We start from the raw sequence: 24,662 nt of genomic DNA, 5'->3' as shown, positions 1-24,662 counted from the left end.
TAAATATATACAGTGCGGGATGGTTTTCGGTATATTAAAAATACCAATTTGCCTAATCATTGTTATTTATAGAGATTTATAAAAAGGTGACGGGTTGCATCCCGCATCACTTCAAGCACTGTATATATATATATATATATATATATATATATATATATATATATATATATATATATATATATATATATATATATATATATATATATATATATATATATATATATATATATATATATATATATTTATATATATATGATAATCTTCTTCAAATACACATCTTTTTTTTGGGTTTCATAAAGTAACTAAAAAAAAAAACATTTTTATGAAAAAAAAAAAAATTTTATCTATGTTTTTATTGTTTTTCTTTCTCCTTTTATAATAAATTTTCTCCATATTTTGAAGCAAAAACTGCTAATGTTTTTGCTTTAAAATATGGAGAAAATTTATTATTCCAAATCCTTCAAATAAACATAAAATTTCACATAATCAATATTCAATTATTTAATACTGGTATCTATTCACTTGGGTCTGTGATTTGACATTTTAAAAATAAAAATATAATAAAACAATAAATAATGTTTACATGTTCTTCTTAACATTATTCCACATGTCAAAAAATTAACAAGAACATGTAAAAGAGGGATAATAAAAATTTGGTATTAATATTACTTTTGGTGTTAATATTACTTATTATAAATAAGCGTTAAGCAACTTTTTTCGATCAAATAATATATTAGCACTATATTTCGTTCATTAATAAATGGAAAAAATTTCAACCTTATCAACAGATGGAACAGTCAATTAATAAGTAAGCGCTCAGCAACTTTTTCCGTCTTAAAAAAAAAATAACTAAGCACATTTTTTTAATTATAATAAAAAATTTACTGATGAGTGTTAATATTATTAAAAAGAAATTTTATCCAAATAGTTAAGTAGCATTTATTGTATGAGAGAAAATACGGTTTTCTTTCAAAAGATGAAACGAGATGCTTGATCGTCAAAAATTGAACCTTGTGTTTCAGACGGAGGCTTGTTCCGGGTATTACGCAATCAGATTCAAAGATGTGTGCTATGTAAAGAATTTTGCGATGATATCTACTCGTTGGCTGCACTTTCGCATCCTACAACGGCTAAACATATATTACTATTTGTTACCTATTAATAATAAATAAAATATACAAATACTTAATTGTGTTTAAAACCTTTATCTATATAAAAATAATAAAAACCTGGAAGTTATTGCGGATTTTGATATGAAAAAGACAGATTTAAATTGGTTTTTCGTCGATGATAAAACGATTTCGAAATATCAGGGTAATGAATAAAATGTTTAAGCGCATTTAGTTTAATTAAATCCAAATTTTTATTATTATAATCCAACCATATTACAAGTATTGCTCCTTTAAAATATCAGCGTTATATTTTTTCTATAATTTTTGGAAAAAGCGCAAAAATACTCTTAAAAAAAGCAAAACAAAAGTGCAAATTTAAAAAAAAATTTATATAATGTTTCATAAACATAGTTATTATCTGATTTAATTGCATTTAAAAATAAAAAATACAAAAAGATAATTCAGGTTGATACAATATCAAAATTACTCTTACGTAATACCAAAAAAAAAATAAAGTTAAAATAGTGTGATGAACAATGTAATTTTTTATATTTGATTTAAATAAAGACAAAGCGGACGAATAATCAATATAATGAGAAAGAGAATTCCATATCCTTATGATTTATTCACAATAGAAAAATCTTCGTGTATCATTTTTACATTTGATAGGTGAATTAAGTTTTTGGACATGACATCTTGTAGGATAGTAAGAAGGAGATCGACAAGCTTGTGTATAATTTTATAGGTCATTACAAGCTCAAATTTTATTCTACGGCAATCAAGAGATTCTAGACTGAAGATTTTGAGTCTTGAAGAGTAACCTTAATGAAAAAGTTTTTTCTTTAATAACAGTACAATTTACTATTCCATTCCAGATAAGTTGAAATCACCTACAAATTTGGCAAAGTGAATTTAACTAGCAAGTTTAGCCACTTTAAGCATTTAACTGATAATTATTGTTTAGTGTGCCGCAAGCCCAATATGGTGTTTTTACTGTGTTTTACATATATAAATTAAGCAACATCATAAAACGCGTTTTGAAACGTTTTTAACAGAACAAGCAGAAAGCTCAAATTTTTTGTTATGGTTTATAGAAGGACCTTGAATATGTTACCTTAATTGTGTTAAACATACTTTAAGCCTAAAATATGTTACGGTATGTTTTGCTTGTAATTTTTTTGCTTGCAATTTTTTTACTTATGTAATTTTTTTTTGCTAGTAATTTTGTTTGCTTGTAATTTTTTATTGAATTTAACAAAAGGTTAACAACAAATAAGAATTTATTTTTTTTAATTTAATAATGTTACAGTAATTTGATTTTTTATGCTTGTAATTTTTTAGTTTTGTAATTTACTAATATACAAAGTGTTGACAACAAATAAAAAATGAGTATTCTTTAAATTTTTTTTAGCTTTGAAAATAATCACAATAGAGCTGACTAATATGTGCTCTTTTTAACACATTTTTTATTACAGAATCTATAACTTGTGATATGTGTACAATTTCGGCTCAGAAATTTTATTATAACTAATCTAAAGATGGTAGCTTGTTATCTTGTTGCTAGCTTGTTATTGCACACTTTAAATTTAGTTAAAGCACAAAAAAAGTTCAAAGCTATAACATAAATAGACAAGTCAGCCAATTACCATGTCTTAAAATAATAGGTCAGAAAAGACCTGCTGCATGCATCCATTGTTTATCAATCTTTTTTTTTTATCGCATTGCAGTGACATCGCGAGCGGACTTGTTTTTTTTTTTCAAACGACTTTGTTAAAGCTAAATTTGTTTATATTTATTTTCTAAAGAAAATAAATAATTTTTTATATAATATGGCAGTTACATTATTAGAAATAACAAAATTGTTTAAAGATTACAAAAAAGAATTTGAACTGATGTTAAAGCAACAAGAAAAAGTTTTTATTAGTATAATTAGTGGAAACTTAAAAATATTTAATGACAGATTAGAAAAAGTAGAAAAAGACATCGACGATTTAAAACTTAGTTTGAATTTTCAAGAACAACTAATTGATGAAAATGTTATGAAAGCAAAAGTTTGCAGTAAAGAAAACAATTCAGAAAGTATACGCATACAAAAAAAATTAAGGGAGATAGAAGATCGGTCGAGACGTAATAATTTAAGAGTAGATGGAATTTATGAAAATGAAGGTGAAAGCTGGGAGGAAAGTGAATTAAAGGTAAAAAAAGTTTTTGAAGATATCTTATCTGTTAATAATGTCAAAACGAATTTTGAAAAAAATTGAACGGGCCCATAGAACTGGCAGCAAAAAATTTAAAAATCCAAAAACAATAGTAATAAAACTTTTAGATTATAAAGATAAAGTCGAAATTTTGAGGAAATCGAGTAAACTAAAAGGGAAAAATGTTTATATAAACGAAGACTTCTGTTTCGAAACGACACAAATCCGGAAAGAATTAAGGGAAAAATGAAAATCGAAAGAGCGGCTGGTAAGTTTGCCTTCATATCTTACGATAGATTGATAATTTGCGATTGGGATACAAAAAAAAAAGAAATAAGTTTTATAATATTTGTCATTAATTAACGCAATTTTATTTTCATTATTACTATGCATACTTAATTTAAACTGTTTTTAAGAATGGAGGAAAATTTCATATTTAAATCTTCAAATGAAATTGACATCATCAATGATAACGGCACTGATTCAAATTATTTTAGTCACAAAATGCTAGAAAGTCAATACTATTAAGTTTCTGAATCATCACAATATCTAAGAAAAACTAAAAACACTTTTTCAATTTTAAATATCAATATTCGAATTTTAAATAAAAACTTTGAAAATTTAAAAATATTATTGGATACAATTAAACACGATTTTAAAATTATTTGTCTGACAGAAACTTGGTGTAAATGCGGTGGAACAAATTATGAATTTGAACTAATTAATTACACATCAATTCATCAAGCACGTGAAGTAAATGCAGGTGGGGGCGTTTGTATTTATATCCGCAATTCAATAAATTTTGTCTTACAAAACGATCTCTGCGTCAATGAAACAGATTGTGAGTCTTTGTGCATTGAATTAGTAAATAATGCAAAAAGAAACACAATTATAAATACTACTTATAGACTGCCATCTGGAAACTTAAAAAAATTTAAAACTCATCTTAAAACATTTCTAAACAAAATTATAAATTAAAAAAAAAACATATTTATATGATCGGAGATTTTAACATCAACCTGATTAACTATGCCTCAAATATTAATGCTAAGAATTTTATAAACACTCTTCTACAAAATAACCTTATCCCAACAATAAACAAATCTACAAGAATAACAAATAGGTCTTCAACTCTCCTAGATAACATCATAACTAACAACTTTCATAATAACCCTCTTTACACAGGTATAATACAGACCAATATTTCGGATCATTTTCCTACATTCTTAGCTACAAATAACCTTTTAATAAACAATATTTCCACAAAATCCACCTTAATTTGGCGACAGATCAATAAAAACTCCTTAAAAAAATTTAAAAACTGTTCACAAAGTTGCGTTAATTGGGATCTAGTACGGCAATCAAATGATGCTAATAATGCATATAGATTGTTTCTTAATCAATTTTGCAAACAAAATGAAATAGCGTTTCCAGAAATAAAAAAAATTATAAATAATAAGTCGCTTCAAACTCCCTGGATGTCTAAAGGTTTACTAAAATCTTCAAAAAAGAAAGAAAAATTATATATAAAATATCTTAAAAAAAAAACACTTATAAAAATGAAATAATTTAAAAAATTATAAATGTATATTTAAAAAAACCAAAAAATACTCAAAAAAACTTTATTATGCACAGTTATTAGAAAAAACCAAAGGAAACACTAAAAAAATATGGAATGTAATTAAGGATTTAATTGGAAAAAATAATTACAACAAAAGCACGCTGCCAAAAAATCTTTTAATTAATGAAAAGTTAGTTTATGAAAAATCAATTATAGCTGAAGAACTGAACAACTACTTTGTTAATATTGGTCCAAATTTGGCCTCTAAAATTCCTAATAATTCCATTCCATTCGATTCATACTTAAAAACTTTTGATAAATTTATGGATGAAACTGATTTAAAACTGAGTGAGCTGAGAACTGCTTTTAGCAGTCTCTAAACTAAAAAAAGTGAAGGTTTTGATAAAACTAGTGTCGATATTGTAAAATCAGTATTTGACGTCATTGAACCTTCTTTATTTCACATTTTCAATCTCTCATTGAAGTCAGGTATTGTTCCTGATAAGTTAAAAATTGCCCGTATTACACCAATTTTTAAATCTGGAGATGAGGCAAATATTTTAAATTACAGGCCTATATCAATATTACCATGTTTCTCAAAATTGCTAGAGAGAATAATGTATCACAGACTTTATAATTATCTAACTGAGAATGATATGTTGTATTGCAAACATTTTGGCTTTAAAAATAAGCATTCTACTGAACAAATTTCCAATCAAATATCTAACGCCTTAGATAATGACTGTTTTACATTAGGAGTTTTCATTGATCTGTCCAAAGCTTTTGATACCGTAAATCACTATATTCTAATAACAAAACTCGAAAACTACGGAGTAAAAAAAAAAAACTTACTTTGGTTCAAAAATTATCTGACAAACAGAAAGCAATTTTTATACTATGATCAAACAAATACAATTCCATTCTCCATAACTTGCGGGGTTCCTCAGGGATCTATCTTAGGACCCCTTTTATTCCTGTTGTACATAAACACTTATACTTATCAACAAATCTTTTAGACCTAATTTTGTTTGCTGATGATTCTAATCTTTTTTTTTCTCACAGAGATGTTAAATCACTTTTTAAAATAGTTAACGAACAGCTATGTAAAGTTAGTGAGTGGTTTGAAAGTAATAAACTTTCACTAAATGTGGATAAAATATATACTTTTTCATAAAGTAAGTAAATCTGAAAATATTCCTCTTAAATTACCAGATCTTAAAATTAATAAAACTTTTATTAAAAGAGAATCATTCATCAATTTTTTAGGAGTAAAATTGGATGAAAACTTACAGTGGTATTCACATATAAATAGTATTGAAAAAAAAAAATTTTTAAATATTGAAATGATGTTTAGGGCTAAACCTTTTTTAAATATATCATCCCTGAAAAAATTGTATTTTGCCTTTATCCATAGATATTTGTCTTATTGTATTGTGTGGGGTGGTACTAACCATACAAAACTAAAGAAACTCTACAACAAACAAAAACATGCGTGCAGAGTAGTATTTGGAGCCGACAGAAGTGTTCCTTGCGAACCACTTCTACGTGTGCTCGTTGTTTTAAATGTGTATAAACTTAATTTACACCAAGTTTTATTATTTATGTTTAAAACATAAAATGGATTATCTCCAAAAATATTTTAATCTTATTTTAATAAAATTAACCATAAATACTCAACAAAGTTTTCAGATAACAATTTTATTGCTCCAAAATATAAATTAAAATTAACTTCTTACTCAATTAAATACCGCGGACCTAATCTGTTGAAAAAGTTTCCAGATATTGTTAACAATAAACAGACTCCATTAGAGCAATTTAAGAACGAATCAAAACGATTATTATTATTTATGGATATATCCATCTTTAAATGTTTATTCTAAACTAAAAACAATCATATAAAAAATAGATTTAATTGTATCAGTGATTAATATAAATTAATAGAAAATATTTAAAATAAAAAAATATATATATAAAATATCACTGATGATGTTAATAATTTATCTAGTGATTATATTAATTATGAAATTTCATTTCTTGTTGTCTTTTATCCTCAATAAATTTTTTTTTTTGACTTTTTTTTTTTTTATAAATATATTTGATAAGCATTTTAGCAATTGTTTTCAACACTTCTTTAAAAAAAACAAAAAAAAAAACTATTTTTTATTTCTAATTACATTAGTTATTTTCGGTTTTCATTTCTATTTGTTATTTTATATATTTTTTTACGTTACGGTAATGTAGAATTTATTGCTATTCTTTTTTTTTTAATGGGACTCGGCGATAAGGCTGAATACGCCTTTTTCTTGCTCCAGCCAATAGTTTATATAGTATTTGCAATCTAAACATTTTTAAACGGCAAAATAAATAATCACAAAAAAAAAAAAAAAAAAAAAGCAGAATTGGTCACAGTACCACTCTATAGAAATTATAAATTCTGCGGGCTTAATCAATTTTTTTATTATTATTTTAATTTTAGGTGCCCCTGGAAGTCCTAACAGTCTTATCACAGAGCACCACGGAAGAACATTTGAAAGGAAGTTCATGCCTCTTTCTTTACCGATTTTTTAGAACTTTCCCAGAGATGGCGTTAAACTACGGAGCTCGAGCTTCTGAGGCAAACGCGCTTTTGAATTTAGAGTTTGCCTTTAATTGTTAGAAAAAAAGTCAGCATCCAAAAAATAAACTAATGAAATTTTTTCTTTGTCGCCACTATAACAATACATACAACAGGTTGAAAAAATAACTTTTACATTTTAATAACAAATGTTTCTAAATAACTGTAGCAAAATTTTTTGATAAATTTTTTTTTATGAAAAGTGGATGAAAGCAAAAAATAAATAAATTAAAACCGTATATAAGATAATTACTAAAAACTGTATATATTATCATGAGTTTCATCTAATTTTACTACAGTCCCTCTATTTATTGTTAGAAGTACACCCTGAAAACTTCAGGTTAACTGCTTTTTATTGTTTATAAGAAAATCCATTCTAAGTTTTTTTAAAAAACTGTTTGTTTTTTTTAATCAAAAAAACAGTTCTTTAAAAAACACATCTAAAAGCATATATTAATAAAATATGTTACAAAAGTTAATTACTGAATAAATTTATATAATATGTTATTTGGTACTGAATAAAGAAAAATTAATTTGGTTCTTCATAAATAAAATTGACTATGGAGACAGGACGTCGACGTTGTTTTGGGTGTTTCTATAGAATCTTAAATACTGTTCTTTAAAAAAAAAAATTTACTTATAAATAGAAAAAGCTTATATATATAAAGGTATAAAGTAAAACTGGGTCAAACTGCACACTTATCAATAAAAATTAAATAACTTTTTTATTTTTCATTTTTTTTTTCATTTTTTTTTATTAGATAGGTAATAAAAAACTACATAAGATAATATAAATATATGAAAAAAAATAATAATAATAATAAAATCATCGAAAATATTAAATGTAAAGAAAAAAAATCGTGCGGTTTTAGGCGACATTCTGATAAAACCGCACACTTAAGAAAACATTGAAATTTTTAAATTTTAACTTTTTTTAATTATTTTTTTTAACACAACTTATATTTAAGAAACTATATTAAAGTTTTTACATTTTTTGCAACAAAGAAATTTAGTTCCAACTACATATTTCTTTGGTAAACATGTTTTTTTGCACAACTGTTCCCGACACATCGAATTTTCGCATTGCAGCATTTCTGTGTGTAACTGTACTCTACACTTTTTACATTTTGCAATTTTTAATCGTTTGGCTGCTAGTACTTGTTCTTCATTATTGTTTTGCTGAGGTTGCTCAGCATTGTTATGCTCAGACATTCTTGGCATAGAGAGTCTACGCTTTGCGTTAAGTTTAGCAACTTTCACGGCTTTCTTTGTTGCTTTTTCTTCATCTTTTTGTTTGAGGAGCTCGATCACATAATCTTTGGTAATACATTTTTCGCCAAGATTTGACGTGTTGCACTGCTTCGATTTCTTAACATGCGATTGATTTCTAGCTTAAAAAAACTGCTTCAACTTTATCTCGATACTGTTTTTGCAACGCTCAACACATCCTTGAAACCTATCAAAACTTGAAGCTGGTGTAGTTGAGGAAGATGGTGATCAGTGTGTAGTTAAAATAGGTGCTGCGGCGGCTGTTGAAGATGATGAAACTGTGTCTAAGCACGATGGTGTCAGTGCTGCAGAGGCTGCTAAAGTTGATGAAGGTGGATTAAACGTTTGTGTGATTGCTAATGCCTTATGATTTACAGTATTGGACAAAACATTTGCAACCAACATCGAACAATGCTAAAAAGTGTTCATAACTTTACATGTCTTAAAAACGAAACGAACTATACTACCACAGCAAACAGTTCAGGAGTCTGGAGTCATAGCATGCCATGACATGAGCAATCAGCTGACAGGTGACAGCACACAGGCAGAATTTCGTTGACAAGTGCCATTTTGCAGTGGACAAAACAGGTGCAACTTTTTTGGTTTGTTTCATTCTCTTAAGTCTGGTCCTGTCAACGTCACGGAAGTTTTTTAATAATTAAAGGAAGCATCCAGAAGTTTCCCGGGGGTTTCCAGAAGCATGCAGAAGCTTCCAGATGTTTCCAGAAGAAGCATCTGGAAGCATCCAGAAGTATCCAGAAAAATTCAGAAGCATCCAGACACATCCAGAAACTTCCAGAAGCATCGAAAAGAAGCATCTAGAATCTTCCAGAACAGGTTCACACAGGTTCATTTTACTATATAAGAGACATGTAAATCGACATGTAATTCAGTCAGTATATGGAAGTCAATTAGTCAGTATTATCAAGACAGTTTATCGAAGTGAGATTTATCAAAGTGTTTTATCGAAGAACATCAATACAAGAAGTGAAATACAACAAGTGTTTCATTACATCAATACAGTTCACATCCAACCAAGACGTTGTGTTCCACAGAGCATTATTGTATCATCACAAGGTAAATGTAACACGGTAAGCCTTGAGAAGCGTGATTATTTTTTTTTATTATTTTTATTACTTCAAGTGCAAAAATGGCTCCCCACAGTCTTGGATTGGAACTAAGAAAGAAAATTATTAGCGATTACGTAAGTGGAATGTCACAAAAAAGCATTTGTGATAAATATCGCGTGAAAAAATGGACCGTATCATGACTATGCTCCAAATATCGTTCTACGGGGAAGTTGGCAGCAGATACCAAAGATGGAAGACCGCGTTCCACCACTTCTAGAGAGGATTCTATGATCGTCAGATCCGTCAAGAAGGATCCCTGGATATCATCAGTCGAGATACAAAAGCAATTAGACCTGCCTGTATCGGACCGAACAATCAGACGACGTGCTGTTGAAGCCGGATTGTTTTCTCGACGCCCTGCAAAGAAACCGCTGATTTCACTAAAAAACCAGAAGAAAAGACTCCTGTTTGCTACATCTCATATTGAATAGAACGTGCAGAAATAGCGAACTGTCCTGTTCAGTGACGAATCGAAGTTCAACATCATTGGGAGCGATGGCATTTGCCGTGTACGTCGACCGGCTGGAAAACGCCTCGATTTACGTTACTGCCATAAAACCGTTAAGCATTGTGGAGAAAATGTAATGGTCTGGGGGTGTTTTTCTGCTAACGGTTTAGGTCCAATACATCGAAACTGGAATAATGGACCGTTTCATGTATAAAAATATCCTGAAAGATGTTGTCTTACTTCATGCTGAATGGAATATGCCAATAAAATGGGATTTTCAGCAAGACAACGATCCGAAGCACACTGCAAAAGTAGTCAAGCAGTGGTTTCAAGACAACCACTTATCGGTGATGGATGGGCTCCGGATCTCAACCCTATCGAGAACCTGTGGGAGATCGTCAATCGCAGAATTAATCGTGAAGGTGTTCGTAATAAGGATCAACTGTTTGAACAAATCCAAAAGGCCACGGGGAGCGATTCCACAAAGTTTCATTGATCACCTGATCGAATCTATGCCTCAAAGATGCAAGGCTGTGATCGACAACAAATGATTCGCCACGAAATATTGATATCGAAATACAGCTTGGTCAACATTTTGTCAAGTTGCACTTGTTTTGTCCAGAAGGAAATCAACTTTTTTTTAATAATTTTGATTAATTTATTAATTTTCGTGTACAAATAATGAACTTTGTGATGAATAAAACTTGAAGAACTTTGTCTTTAAACAGTTACATAGTTATTTCTCTGAATTTAAAAAATGCAGCACTTTTATAAAAAGAAACTAAACTAGCATTATTTGGTTGCACTCGTTTTGTCCGATACAGTATGTTGTTTTTTATTAAGTGGAAGTAAGCCAGTGTACTGAAAACCAGCGATTGCATGCAAGTGTGTAAAACAGTTACCACTCTCGTACAGCAGTTTGAGAAACGGTCGAAAACTTTGTTTATCTAAATTCTTACATTTTGAGTCTTTGTTATACATTGTAAAAATTTCTTTCCATGCTTGTTTGACATTACAATAGACACCTCTATCCAATGATTATAGAATATGTGAAGAATGCTCTAGTAGATAAATCAAGATTATATTGTATTTTTTGCACAGCAACACCGCTTCCAAAGTTATGTGAGTTGTATGCCCATCTAATACTAAAATATGAATACCACCAATTTGCTCTATTTCGGGTATAAATACTTCCTTGACCCATTCAATAAACGTATCGTGCTCCATCCAACCTGATTTTGAAATTGAATATTTGGTGCCAACTGAACTACCTCTTTCCCATTCAGGACGAAAGCTTCTTTTGGCTTTGTATATCACAAATGGTGGTGCAAAATACCCATCAGCGTTGCAACAATTGTTTACAATATAATGAATTTTTTCATTGTTGCCTGTAAGTTTAAATGCACGTCTTGTCCCTTTTCGACACACTACGGCTGCTTTGCCTTAATCACCCAAAAAACCTGTTTCATTACAATTCCAGATATGGGACCCAGAAGTTATATCAGTTTGTTGATATTGCTTGACGACGCATTCAAAATAACGATCAATTATTTCTGGCGTACAAAAAGCGGCTCTTCTAGATACTAAGTTATCCGCTTTTCTTGCTGAAATTTCTTTTGACCATCTCTTCATAAAGGTATAAAACCAGTCTTTACCAAGCTTGCCATTTTTGAATAAGTGCAATTGATCTTCGCGTTTAAGGTAGCCAGATACAAATTCTAGGATTTCATTTTGCGTTAAAACATAACCCCTGTCACCAAGTAATTGCCCAGTGGGCACGGTACGTTTTTAAAACGTTTTTAAAACGTTTTTTAGACGTTTTTATAAGGTTTGAACCTAATAAAAACGTCCACAGAACGTTTTAAAAACGTACTGTGCCCACTGGGTGGAGCGCATACACCATCAATCTTTCTGTTTTATTAAAGTGTACCGTTGTTGCACCTGAGCCATGGAAGTCTTTGTTGTTGTTATTTTTGCAATCTTTAAGCCTTGAGACTGAAACGCCATGCTTAAATGCAGCTTTTCTCAGTGATGCTTTATTTCTTTCATATCAGTTAATGCGGCTAGTATATCATCTTTTTTGGATGCCTTTGTTTTTTTACTTGACAGGTAAAAGTGAGTGAGTTAAATTGAATTTAGTAAGTGATGATTATATTGAGAAATAAGATAATAATTAGTTTTCAATGAGTAAGAGATGATTATATTAGCAAATAACATTATAGTTCATTTTTAATTAATTAGATAAAGATAGTGCTTAGCCACTTGCGAAAAACTAAACTAAGTAATTAATCGAGTGTGCGGTTTTATCAGAAAAAATTTTTTTTTAACTTCTTTTGATTTTTTATTTAAATTTTTGTTCTTGCTGCAAAAAATTATACTATCAGAATTAAAATTAAATTTTCAACAATATTGTGCTAAAATTATTTTTGGTTTTGGTTCAAGCGCAATTTTGTTCGCAAAGATAAAAAATGTATAAAAAATTTTGACTTCCCGTAAAAGTTGTATAAAAAAAGAATAAAATGGAGTTGAACCGGTATATAATTTTATCAATTCGATTAGAGAAGATTGTTCTGTATTTAAATCTATTTTTATTTTTTTCATCGCCATATCCGTTTACTTTTTATTTGATAATTTCGATCAGTGTGCGGAATGATAATTTCGATCAGTGTTATGAATTTAGTCCGTTATTTTATAGTGTTATGAACACTATAAAATGAAAATTTGATTTTATAGCGTTTTGTGAGACTATGATCTTATGAGCCTATATCCTAAGAGCATAATTTATCGAGAACTTTTTATTAATTCAATCCACTAGTTAAAGTTACGTTGGTTCCAAAGACTGATCAAGGGGGCAATGGAGGCAATTGTCCTCCCCCTTCCTTAGATTTAACAAAAGGTATTTAAAAATGATATGAAAATTTAATAAAATTAGAAAATGCGAATTTTTGCTCTCTTAAAATTGGCTTTGCCCCCTTCCCCACACCCTTACCAGGTGGTCTGGATCCAGCAAAACAAAAAAAACTAAAAATCGCCCCTGCTTCTCTTAATAGATGGTCTGGATCTGGTTCCTAATTATTTATGAAGTATTTAAAATCATTTTTATTTAAATAATCAGTTTTATATAAAAAAAAAATCATCTTAAATTAGATTTAATACAATCATTAAAGTTGCTTTTACTTGGGTTTAAGTTCGTAAATTTTTTTAAGTTTGCAAACTAAAAATTTACTACCCTCTTAAAAAACTTCTTTTAAAAAAAAACATACCAGAATCTAACATTTTAAATATTCTGATAATAGGAATAGTTATCTTTTCCTTTCTTTTTTTATTTCCTGTTTAAATGTTACAATCAGTGATCGAAAAATCGATTTAATCGGTTTACTTTCTGATTCCTTTTTCTATTATTTTTACCCAAAAAAACCTATTTTCTTCATCAGCTAAATGCAAGTAAAGACTCGCTTTAAACGCGACATTTTCTGCAATATGAGTAATTGCGACGGGTTTTAATTTTTTGAAGCAATAATTGTCTTGTTTTTACTCCCTTATATTTTAACTTTTTATTAATACATGCAGTGTTGAAACTGAAATTAGTGTTTAGTTTTCAAGGTTTACCTGAATATTTGCAAAAAATTTCTAAATCATATTGGCAATCTTATTAACCAGTTGAGTAATGAGGAAATTGGAACAAACAAACATCTCGGGAGCTGATTTCGTTCGTCGGTAGACTTAACATTTACGAATTTTAGATTGTGGTATTTTGGGCCGTTTTCGTCGGCCTTCATTAACACTTTATAAACACTGTAGAAAGCAATGCAATGAGAGGCGTCGTTAAATTTAATCTGAGAATTTAATATCTGTTTTTACCTCTGGCATCAAATTTAATTTACATGTTTAGTGAACTTGTATAGCGCCATGAGTACTGGAACTCCATATATCGGTAGTAAAATTAGCCTTATTTCCAAGGCAAAGATTCGTTATGAAGGTTTTCTGTATACGATTGACGCAAAGGACTCTACAGTCACACTCGCCAAAGGTAAACTAAGAAACACCTATAAACATAAAATCTTTAGTAAAATAAGATTTTTTTTTTGTTTTACTGGTTTTCCAACATAACTTTACCTGTAAGATATGTGTTTTTAAAAAAATATCTACTTTAAACTAATGGTTGTTAAGACACTTAATTGTCTTAATTTAAGTCAATATATATAAAAATTTATTTTGAGATGACGCATTGTCATAAAATTATAATGCTTACTTATAAGTAGATTTAAATTAAGAATGTCTTGGTTTTTTAGTGATTTCCCTTGGCACTGAAGATCGTGTGCCAGATAATCCAGTTCCTGCTAGAGAAGAAGTGTTTGAGTATATAGTCTTTCGGGGCACTGATATTGATGATTTGCATGTATGTGAAGCTCCAAAACCACAAGATCCTGCAATTGTTCATGTAACTATGTTGATTTCACTAAGTTAATTTGTTCATTATTTTAAAAAAGTAGTTTTATAACTATGATTTATAACTAAATTAGGTTTAAACATGGTAAAGTTAAGACAAAATATCAATTAAAAAATGAATTTAATTCAAAATAATATAATTATAGTTGACATGATTAAGTTTAGTTTGTGGTCTACAAATGTTTTGTTTAAGAAATCTATTTTCTCAGTGTGCAGTTTAATATTAGCAGTTGACCTTATGTATGAACATATTTGTTAGACTATCATAATATCTAATACTTTAGAATGGCCCTATTCAAACACCTCATCATTCACAGCATTATCATGCTCCGACTCAACATCAGACTTATAGTCCTTTTGCTGCTGGTATGCCTCCATTTGGCTATACTTCCCAGTTTTACAATCAAAAACCTCAGAAAACTCCTAGTTTACCTCGTACACCAACACCTGAATTAGTTAATGTTTTAAACAAAGATGATAGAATTCAGTCTAAAGTAAATAGAGACGGTGATAGACGAGATAGGGAACATCGTAATGATCGTTACTCTCAAGATAATCGTAATGATCGTTACTCTCAAGATAATCGTAATGATCGTTACACTTATGACAATCGTAATGAACGCTACACCCAAGATAACCGTAATGAACGCTATTCCCAAGACAATAGAAATGATCGCTATTCTCAAGACAATAGAAATGATCGTTATTCCCGAGACAATCGCAACGATCGCTATTCTCAAGACAATCGCAATGATCGTCATTCTCATGATAGGAAAAATGATTACAGAGATCGTAAAAGTAAATCAGAGCAAAATGAGCGTTACACTAAAGATGACAAAGAATATAAAGAAAATAAAGACATTAAACATAGCAAAGATGCTAAAGATAATAAACAAAAAGAACATGTTCACAAAGAAAATCGTAGTAAGGATCAATCAAACAATCAAAAGGATTTTAAAAGAGAAGCTCAAGTAAACGAGAGAGATTCCAACAAGCAAGTGATTAAAAAAGACAATCAGGATCCTAACAGCAAGAGTAAAGTTACTAATGGAGTTGAAGAAAAAAAAGTTTCGGTTGATGATAAAAGAAGAGGTAGGGGTTAATGTTGAAATTTATACTCAAGTTTTTAAATATTAATTTAACAGCCTATAAGATTTTGTTTTATTTTTAATTACTGTCTGTTTTTTGGAGGGGCTGCAACAGAAAATTTTAGATAAATAAGTATTTAAAAATAATTTTTGTTTAAATGTGCAAACCCTATTTTGTTACTATTAATAATTACTATTACATTCATAAATTGATATCTAAATTTTATGATAAAAAATCAATTCTAATCAATAATGCACAGAATATCTTTAAATATTGCTAAGAGTTTTTAAGTGTAATCAAATTATAAATTAAGGTATAGTCATAATATTTTAAAAAATGTTCTGTTATTTTTAGGTTTTCCCTGTTGTCAATTTTAGCAATATTAAAAAAATTAATTTAAAAAAAAAATTTGATTTAATAGTAGTAAATATTAAAAAAAATTATAAGATCTTCAAAAGTCTTGAATAAAAATACTTGAAAAAATAACTAATATAAGGTTTTTAACTTTGTCAAGAATTATAAACTGAAATGCACAGATAACTTTTTAAATACTAACCAAAAAGAAAACTAAACCAGTTTGTTTAAACTAAATCATTAAAAAAAAAAATTTGGTTTTAGCGCATGCATTTATTATTCCCAAAATAACAGGTATTTTTTCAAAAAGAAAACTGTTTACAATTCATACCTGGAATATAATAATGAAAAAACAAAAAATCTCAAATGTTATGGCACTTTGTAATCCTTTTTTAGAAATAACGATCTAATTTTTAAAAAGTTAAAAATTAGATCATTAAAAAGCTTCATTTCTAAAATAGTTAAAAAGGTTTTTTAAACTCTTTTCATCTTTGTGTAAAGGTATCTTTCTGTTAGCTCAAGATAATCATTCAAAAAATGTTATGCAATAGTTTTATTTCCTGAAATCTGTTTTAAATATATAGTTATTATTTCCTGGTGAAAATTATATAAATACAATGATCTTCAAATTCTTGTGGTAGTTTTTGCATAATTTATAATTTATTTAATCAATAAGAAATAATTTAGTAACTTGTGTGGAGATTTTGGCTGCATGATAAAACTAAAAGATGTTTAGTAATACATACATAAATAATACATTAAAAGAATGAAGTTTTATACAGTATTCAGTGGTACCACTTATTAATTACTAAAGCGGATATTTTAGTGATTAAAGTCATAGTTTTAAATATCACTAAGAAAGCTATGATCATGGCTCATTGCACTAATAGAGTTAGACATCTTTAAAAATGTCTTGAATTTAAAGGGCTAACTATAAAAAAATATCAGAAAATTTTGTAATTTGTTTACATATAGGTTAAAGACAAAGCTTGCAAAAATGTATTTTGTTGTTGATGAAAAATGTATCACATTATAATGAATTTTATTCTTTTTAAATTTTCATTTTCTTTTTATATTGATGTATTATATTTTTCTTGTTTTAAAATTATAAACTTAAATTTATAAAAGTTTCATAACTAAAAGTAATCTGTCAGAATCCCTGGCTTGTCTTTATTTATTGACATTTTTTTAATTAAATATTATAATCCATATCTAAAAGTGTAGTTATAAAAGTTAACTATTATTTTCGCTTATGGATAACAATAATTTCTTTTGCTCGTGTTTTCAGTGTTTGAAATCAACACTGTTTTCAGTATTTGACACAAATTTTAATGTATTCTAAAATCGTTTTATTATTGTTGTTGTTATTATTATTATTATTATTATTATTATTACTATTATTATTAAAGTGATCCCTAAGTGGTGAGAAAAGTTGCGTTCATATAATTAATAATTCTTAAAAAGTATGTTTTACTTTAATTAAACTTTCCCGAACAAATTATTTATCAAGATATTAGCAAAAAACTTTAATTTTTAACTTCGATGGATGTGCTTTTGTAGTCAATATGTTTGGTCTTTTCCTTTTGCAATTAATTTTTATTTTAAAGAATTCCTTCATAAAAAAATCTTTTATTAAACAAACTTTTATATTGGAATAAAAATAACACAGTAAACACTTTAAAAGTCTAACTTATTTATTTTATTTTAAAAACAAGCCTAATATTAGTGTTATAAATATAAGATATGCAAATTTAAAAATTATACTGATATTTGTTAAAAACAAATTCTGCTAATAAAAACTTAATACCAAAAATATTTGGAAAAAAAAAGTGAAAAAGCTGTAATCTTTGTTTAATTACAATTTTATTTGTCTCAAAGGGAAAACTCAAACTAATTGTGTAGTTGTGTAAATCGTTTAAAAGACTCTGCATTAAGTACATTTATGAAATATATTATGAAATGTTGAATGTAGCAAAAGTAGATTTTAAAGACTAACTGAAAAATTGTCTAAAAATTTTTAAACTTTCAAAAAAATGAATATACACACACACATACAAGGATCGAAGTAGGGGTTGGGCATCACTGCCCCTCGAGCCATTCTTGAAACCTGTAAGAGGAGGGCCACAAACCATTAATCATTTTTTCAGTAAAAACAATGGTTGGTTGCCACACTCCAACAGGTTGCCAACTCAAAAACATGTCAGGGGGTGCTGATGTCTTTGATCCCTGTGTGTGTATGTGTGTATACATACACACATACATATATGTATATACATGCATACACGAAGGTTAAATTAAGTGATGGCAAATTACAATATCTGGAAAAATATCTGGTCTGAAAAACTTAAGTTTATGCAAATCCACCATGTTTTTTGTTTTTATTGGATTAGTTAACCTTTTTTTTTTTTTTTTTTTTTATAGCAAAAAAGTCATACAAAAACAAAACAATAAACTTATGACTACAAATTTAAATATCCATTTTATTTTTTCTGCATATTTTTATTTCAAATAAAAGGTAACATAAATTCCTAATAAAGTATATAAAATAAAGTGGCAAAACAAACATTCTATTGTTATATATAGTTATATCTATATTTATATAGTTCCATGTACAAACCTTTTTTTTTTTTAATTTAATTTAAATGTTAATTTTTGTAAATATAACAATTAAAATAAAGTGAAAAAACAAAAGTTAAATAATTAAAATGAAATCAACAAAACTTTCATTTTTTAGCAAAAGTCAAAATGTTGGCAAGTTTGGTGGTTTTTTGCTAAAATTTTCGCATATTTATTGATTTGTCAGTCATTGTTTTGAAATTTTCTGCCAACTTGATGTCGACCTAAAATGTTCTTAGGTCAGCAATTTTTTGAGGACTGCTATAGTATGTTATTACTATAAACTATATTGTGTTATTATATTTATTGCTATATTATAATATTACTGCTATAATATGTTATTACTATAAACTTTAATGTGTTATTATATTTATTATTGCCATAAAATATAATAGTGTCATTATGAGTAAATGAGTTTATATTATTATAAAAATGAGTGTTTTTAAAAAAATTCTAAAATATAACCTCAACACTTTTTATAACTAAAAATTCAAGGGCTTAAAAAAATATGCGGAGTGCCAGGGTTAATTTTGCACGTTAAACTGTTACTTGTGTTTTGTTATTACTTATATAATGGTTATTGTAGTGTTTTGTATTTTATAATTTTTTGCTAACAAATTCAATTTAATTTGCCCCATCAAAACAAAGTAATGGTTTTGCATAAACTAAAATTTTGAAGACCAGATAATATTCCAGATATGGCAATTTGCAATAACTTTGCAATAGAAAGTCAAACCTGGAATACATAAATTCATACACAAAAAATCCATATCTAAAAGTGTATTCATAATAGTTGTCTAACATTTTCGCTTATGGATAATATAGATCTTCTTTTGCTTATCCTTGCAGTGTTAAAGTAGCACTAGCAGTAATAGCAATATATACAATTCCATATAAATTAAAACTCAATATTAGTTAATTTTTTGGTGCTTTAAAAAAGGTTCTATTATGTTGAACAATGCTAAACAGAAAATCAAAAGAAAAAATGTAAATGTTTTCTTCAATTAGATAATGCTTTGCTTCGTCACGCAAATATTGAATAAATTAAAACTAAGGATTCTGGGATTAAAATGTGGATAAACAACTCAAAAATGTATAACAAAAACAATACAAGTTATTCAGTGTTCACTACAAACTCTCAATAACTTTTTGAATTCTTGTTTAGTGTTTATGAATTTTTAAGAGCTGATTACAATGATAGTTTTCATTTTGATCAGTTATTTTAAATTTGACATTTAAAATTCCGATTACTCCAATTTTTTATTTTTGTCGGTTGATAATTTTCTTGGCAATAAGTAAAATTTAATTTACAAATGAATTTAATGAATCTTATGCTCAGGGTGGGTATTTTTTCCAAAAGTTAACTGATCCCTCCTTCGTATTAGGCACCTAAGAGTAAACTCTTTAACAAAAAGAGTTTGACAGTGTAAGAAAAATATTAACCAGCTCTCTAAACATTAACTGTTGAAATAATATTTTAAAAATAAAAATATTCAAAATATATTTAGTTAATATGTATATAAATTTCTTCTATAAAGTTGCAATTTATTTCTAAAAGATTTAAATTTTATGTGATGACATTCAATTTTATTACCATTATAATAAATTTTATAATGTGCAATTAACATGGTAAACAATCCCATATTAAAGTGTTTTTTGCTCCTATGCGCTAGACATGTCGGATGTAGGTGAAAATAAATTATTAAACAGATCAATTTAACTCTTTGCTTTTAAAAGATTTAGATTTGCGTAAAGACATGCCTTTTTGTTAAACTTTCTGATACATTTTTTAATATGCAGTCGATATAGGTAACAATCCCATATTAAAGTTTTTTTTGCTCCTATGCGCTAAACATGTCGGATTTGGGTGAAATAGATTATTAAATAAATCATTTTAGTTCTTGAACTCTAAAAGAATTAGATTTGTATGTAATTACATGTTTGTTACACTTTTCATTAATTTTGATATATTCTGGAATATGTATGATTAGTCAGTATAATCCCATATTAAAGTGTTATTGCTTTTATGCGCTAAACATGTCGGATGTGGGTGAAATAAATTATTAAATAGATTAATTTAGTTCTTTTTACTTTAAAAAGATTTAGATTTCATATAATGACATGCGCTTTTGTTAATAAGTTTTATGATATGCAGTCAGTATGGTTAAAAATCCCATATTAAAGTGTTTTTTGCTCCTATGCGCTAAACATGTCGGATTTGGGTGAAATAGATTATTAAATAAATCATTATAGTTCTTGAACTCTTAAAGAATTAGATTTGTATGTAATTACATGTTTGTTACACTTTTCATTAATTTTGATTCATACTGGAATATGTATGATTAGTCAGTATAATCCCATATTAAAGTGTTATTGCTTTTATGCGCTAAACATGTCGGATGTGGGTGAAATAAATTATTAAATAGATTAATTTAGTTCTTTTTACTTTAAAAAGATTTAGATTTCATATAATGACATGCGCTTTTGTTAATAAGTTTTATGATATGCAGTCAGTATGGTTAAAAATCCCATATTAAAGTGTTTTTTGCTCCTATGCGCTAAACATGTCGGATTTGGGTGAAATAGATTATTAAATAAATCATTATAGTTCTTGAACTCTTAAAGAATTAGATTTGTATGTAATTACATGTTTGTTACACTTTTCATTAATTTTGATTCATACTGGAATATGTATGATTAGTCAGTATAATCCCATATTAAAGTGTTATTGCTTTTATGCGCTAAACATGTCGGATGTGGGTGAAATAAATTATTAAATAGATTAATTTAGTTCTTTTTACTTTTAAAAGATTTAGATTTTATATAATGACATGCACTTTTGTTAATAAGTTTTATGATATGCAGTCAGTATGGTTAAAAATCCCATATTAAAGTGTTTTTTGCTCCTATGCGCTAAACATGTCGGATGTGGGTGAAATAAATTATTAGATAATTTATTTCTTTTATTCTTAAAAGACATAAATTGTATATAATTACATTTTATTTTAAATCTTAATATCAAAGGGTTTATCAACTCAAATTTGTTAGCTAGCAAAATTTTTGCAGAAAAAACAAATTAACTGTTACAAAAATAGTAGATTCTTTCATTAGGCTCAAAACTATTATGTTCTTGATATTATTTGTATAAAACAGATGTTAACCCTGATAATACAAATACAGGATAAAAATTCTTATAGTAATATGACAATGTTTTTGATAGAATTTAAAGCTCATTACTACTTTTAATTAATTTTAATTAATTTAAAGCTCGTTACTACTTTAATCAACTTTTAAAGCATATATGAATAGACAAACTTAAAACACAGGCATTTCTCGGTGATACTTGTGGTCTGAAAAGTACACATTGATTTTTAAATTAGCTTTGCCTGACATGGCGTACAAATTACCAAAAGTAATATTTGTCTGACCAGGTTATTTTGTATCAAAATGGTTTTAAAATGTAAAACCTTTTTTCATATAAACTTTTACCCAGGAATATAAAATTTAGTGATCACAATTGCTTTCGATAATATACTTTCAAGCTCGATAAATGGTTTTATCAATTTGCAATTTGTGATTGCTTAATTTGCCCTTCGGATATATTTAATACAATTATTTTTATTTTTTAAAATTTTATCAACTTTTTTTTTAATGTATTTAGTATGAAATGTTCTATCCTGATTTAAAAATTTGATTGATCGTAATAATAAATACATAATAGTTTCATTATGTTATATATTTTTATTTATTTTCTTAATGTTTTAGGTGGCTTCCGTGGTCGTAGAGGTGACTATAGAACAGGGTTTCGAAATACCTCAATTAATACCACAAAGTTTAATGAAGATTTTGACTTTGAATCTGCTAATGCTAAATTTCACAAAGATGAAATTCAAAAAGAGCTTTTAAAATTTTTACAAAAAGTAAAAATCAAAGATGATGATGTGCGTTTAAACTTTTTAGTTTCATTGAAATTATTTAAAGTTTTTAAAAAATAAAAATGATTTCACCAATTTAATTATTTTTAATACAGGTTATTGTGGAACAGACTCACGATGGTGAAAATGACAAAAGTATTGATGACTTAGAACCACTTTCATCTCCTGAAAAATTTTATGATAGCTCAAAATCTTTTTTCGACAATATCTCTTGTGAAGCGATGCAACCGAGTGGCGGTGATCCTCAAGAGTAAGTTTAATTTTGTACATTTTTTTTAGAGTAAAAAATGTTTTACGTAATATTTTTATTCTTATGTTGTTTTTTTGTAGTGTAATGAGTCGTAGACAAGAGCGAACATTAAATCAAGAAACATTTGGAAGCAGTGCTGGAAGTTATCGTGGATACAGAGGTAGGGGGCGTGGTAGAGGTAGGGGACGTGGAAGAGGATCTTATTATCGAGGACGTGGTAATGGAAATTTTCGCGGTAATTCGAATAGACCATGGGTTGATTATGAATTTGATTATGAAGCCGCTGGCATTAGAAGTCAGAATAGACAGAACCAGTTAACAGCAGGTTAGGTAAAAAATAATTTGTAAAAACATTGGCAAACATAAGTAAAATAATAAGTATATTATTTCCAAATTTTTTACTTTGAAACATTTTAAAAATTAAAGAGTTCAATATTAGTTCTATTATTTATTTATTTTTTATCTTTAGAGAGCTGATTTGAATCCTACAAAGTTTTGTATATATTATGTTCAGGATTTCAGATTCTTAAATGAAACTTGATAGTGCAATTTTTTTATGAAAATAGCTGAACACTTGTAGTTTTTTAGACAGTAATGTAGTCGCTGTATTCAGGTGTTAAATTTATTTATTCCCGTACTTTTAAGCATTGCTTATAGTATTTTTGTTCGATTTGCTGTAAACTAATATGTGATAGGTATACAAATCAAATAGACATTCAAGTCTTTAAACCAGATTATAACTTTCTTCTATTACAAAAATATACGAATTTTATAAATTAAAAAGTATTTATATTGCATATATAAGTATATAAATATATATATATATATTAAAATGTATTAATTTTTGGTTCTGCTTTCGAGTTTTCATAGAAATATCTCCTTTGTTTGTTTTTGTTTATTTCTTAACGCGTGGATGATCTCTCTGGTAACTAGGTTATACCAAGTTGTGATTAGATAAATTCTATAAAGTTTAATTTAAGGACCGTATAACTTAATGTCTTTAATTTAACTTATGCTTGTGTTTTTGTACAGGTTTACATAGATTTTTTTTAAAGAAATGGATTTAGCAAATTACATTGTTGTTGATGTAGCTTTTTTGTACTTTCGTAGTTTAATTTCCTTTATTCTTTACGAGCGACTGTCCCTGGGGCCAACGTCGGCCTAGCGTGTTGTTTTGCATAGGTAGGCAATTGGATTCTTTATTTAAAGGGGTTAACAAAACCCGGGTTTTCAATAAATTTTTATATTTACATTACATTTGATTAAAATAATTCTTTTTTTGCATATCAAATAAATATGATACATTTAGTGAATTAAAAAACAAGAAAAAAATGTTTGGATAATTGTATTTGTGTATCCGTAAAGATAAATTGTTTGGATCATGTTACCATTGAGTTAGCTAGTTTTTTATTTGTTTTAAATTTTCTGCAATAAATTGACTTTCGTGATTCTAGCTACCTCTTTAGTCATCAGGTCAACTTTAGTGGATACTATTAAAGTTCCCGTTTTGAAGTTAAATTTTCTAAGGTTTAATGTTTTAAAATGGTTACTTTCAATCTTATCAAACTTCTGTTGGATGGTTTTCCTCAAAGGCACATTTTCTTAAGCTAAAACGTATTCACACCTATTCAAAAATG

General features: G+C 27.6%; 2 protein-coding genes across 3 annotated transcripts; one reads left to right on the top strand and one right to left on the bottom strand.

The window, feature by feature from the left end:
* Nucleotides 1–11,370: 11,370 nt before the first annotated feature.
* On the bottom strand, nt 11,371–11,964 carry LOC136091976 (uncharacterized). Its single transcript, XM_065819696.1, has 2 exons — nt 11,793–11,964; nt 11,371–11,720 (listed from the first exon to the last, which is right to left on the bottom strand). Exons 1-2 carry the CDS (start codon nt 11,962–11,964, stop codon nt 11,371–11,373), a joined length of 522 nt encoding a protein of 173 aa, XP_065675768.1.
* Nucleotides 11,965–14,101: 2,137 nt separating this feature from the next.
* Nucleotides 14,102–23,904, top strand: LOC100209560 (protein LSM14 homolog). 2 transcript variants are annotated; one of them, XM_065819297.1, is made up of 7 exons: nt 14,102–14,362; nt 14,625–14,773; nt 15,066–15,873; nt 22,606–22,781; nt 22,871–23,025; nt 23,106–23,350; nt 23,495–23,904. In XM_065819297.1, exons 1-7 carry the CDS (start codon nt 14,242–14,244, stop codon nt 23,500–23,502), a joined length of 1,662 nt encoding a protein of 553 aa, XP_065675369.1. In that variant the 5' UTR covers nt 14,102–14,241; the 3' UTR covers nt 23,503–23,904. The 2 variants fall into 2 exon arrangements, with proteins under 2 accessions (XP_065675369.1, XP_065675370.1); XM_065819298.1 differs by having other exon boundaries at nt 23,106–23,355; nt 23,495–23,633.
* Nucleotides 23,905–24,662: the final 758 nt, after the last annotated feature.

The sequence above is a fragment of the Hydra vulgaris genome, chromosome 15 (genome assembly GCF_038396675.1).
Source record: "Hydra vulgaris chromosome 15, alternate assembly HydraT2T_AEP".
Lineage (NCBI taxonomy): Eukaryota > Metazoa > Cnidaria > Hydrozoa > Anthoathecata > Hydridae > Hydra > Hydra vulgaris.
Note: the sequence above shows the minus strand (reverse complement) of the source record. Positions and strands in the feature narration are given on the sequence as shown.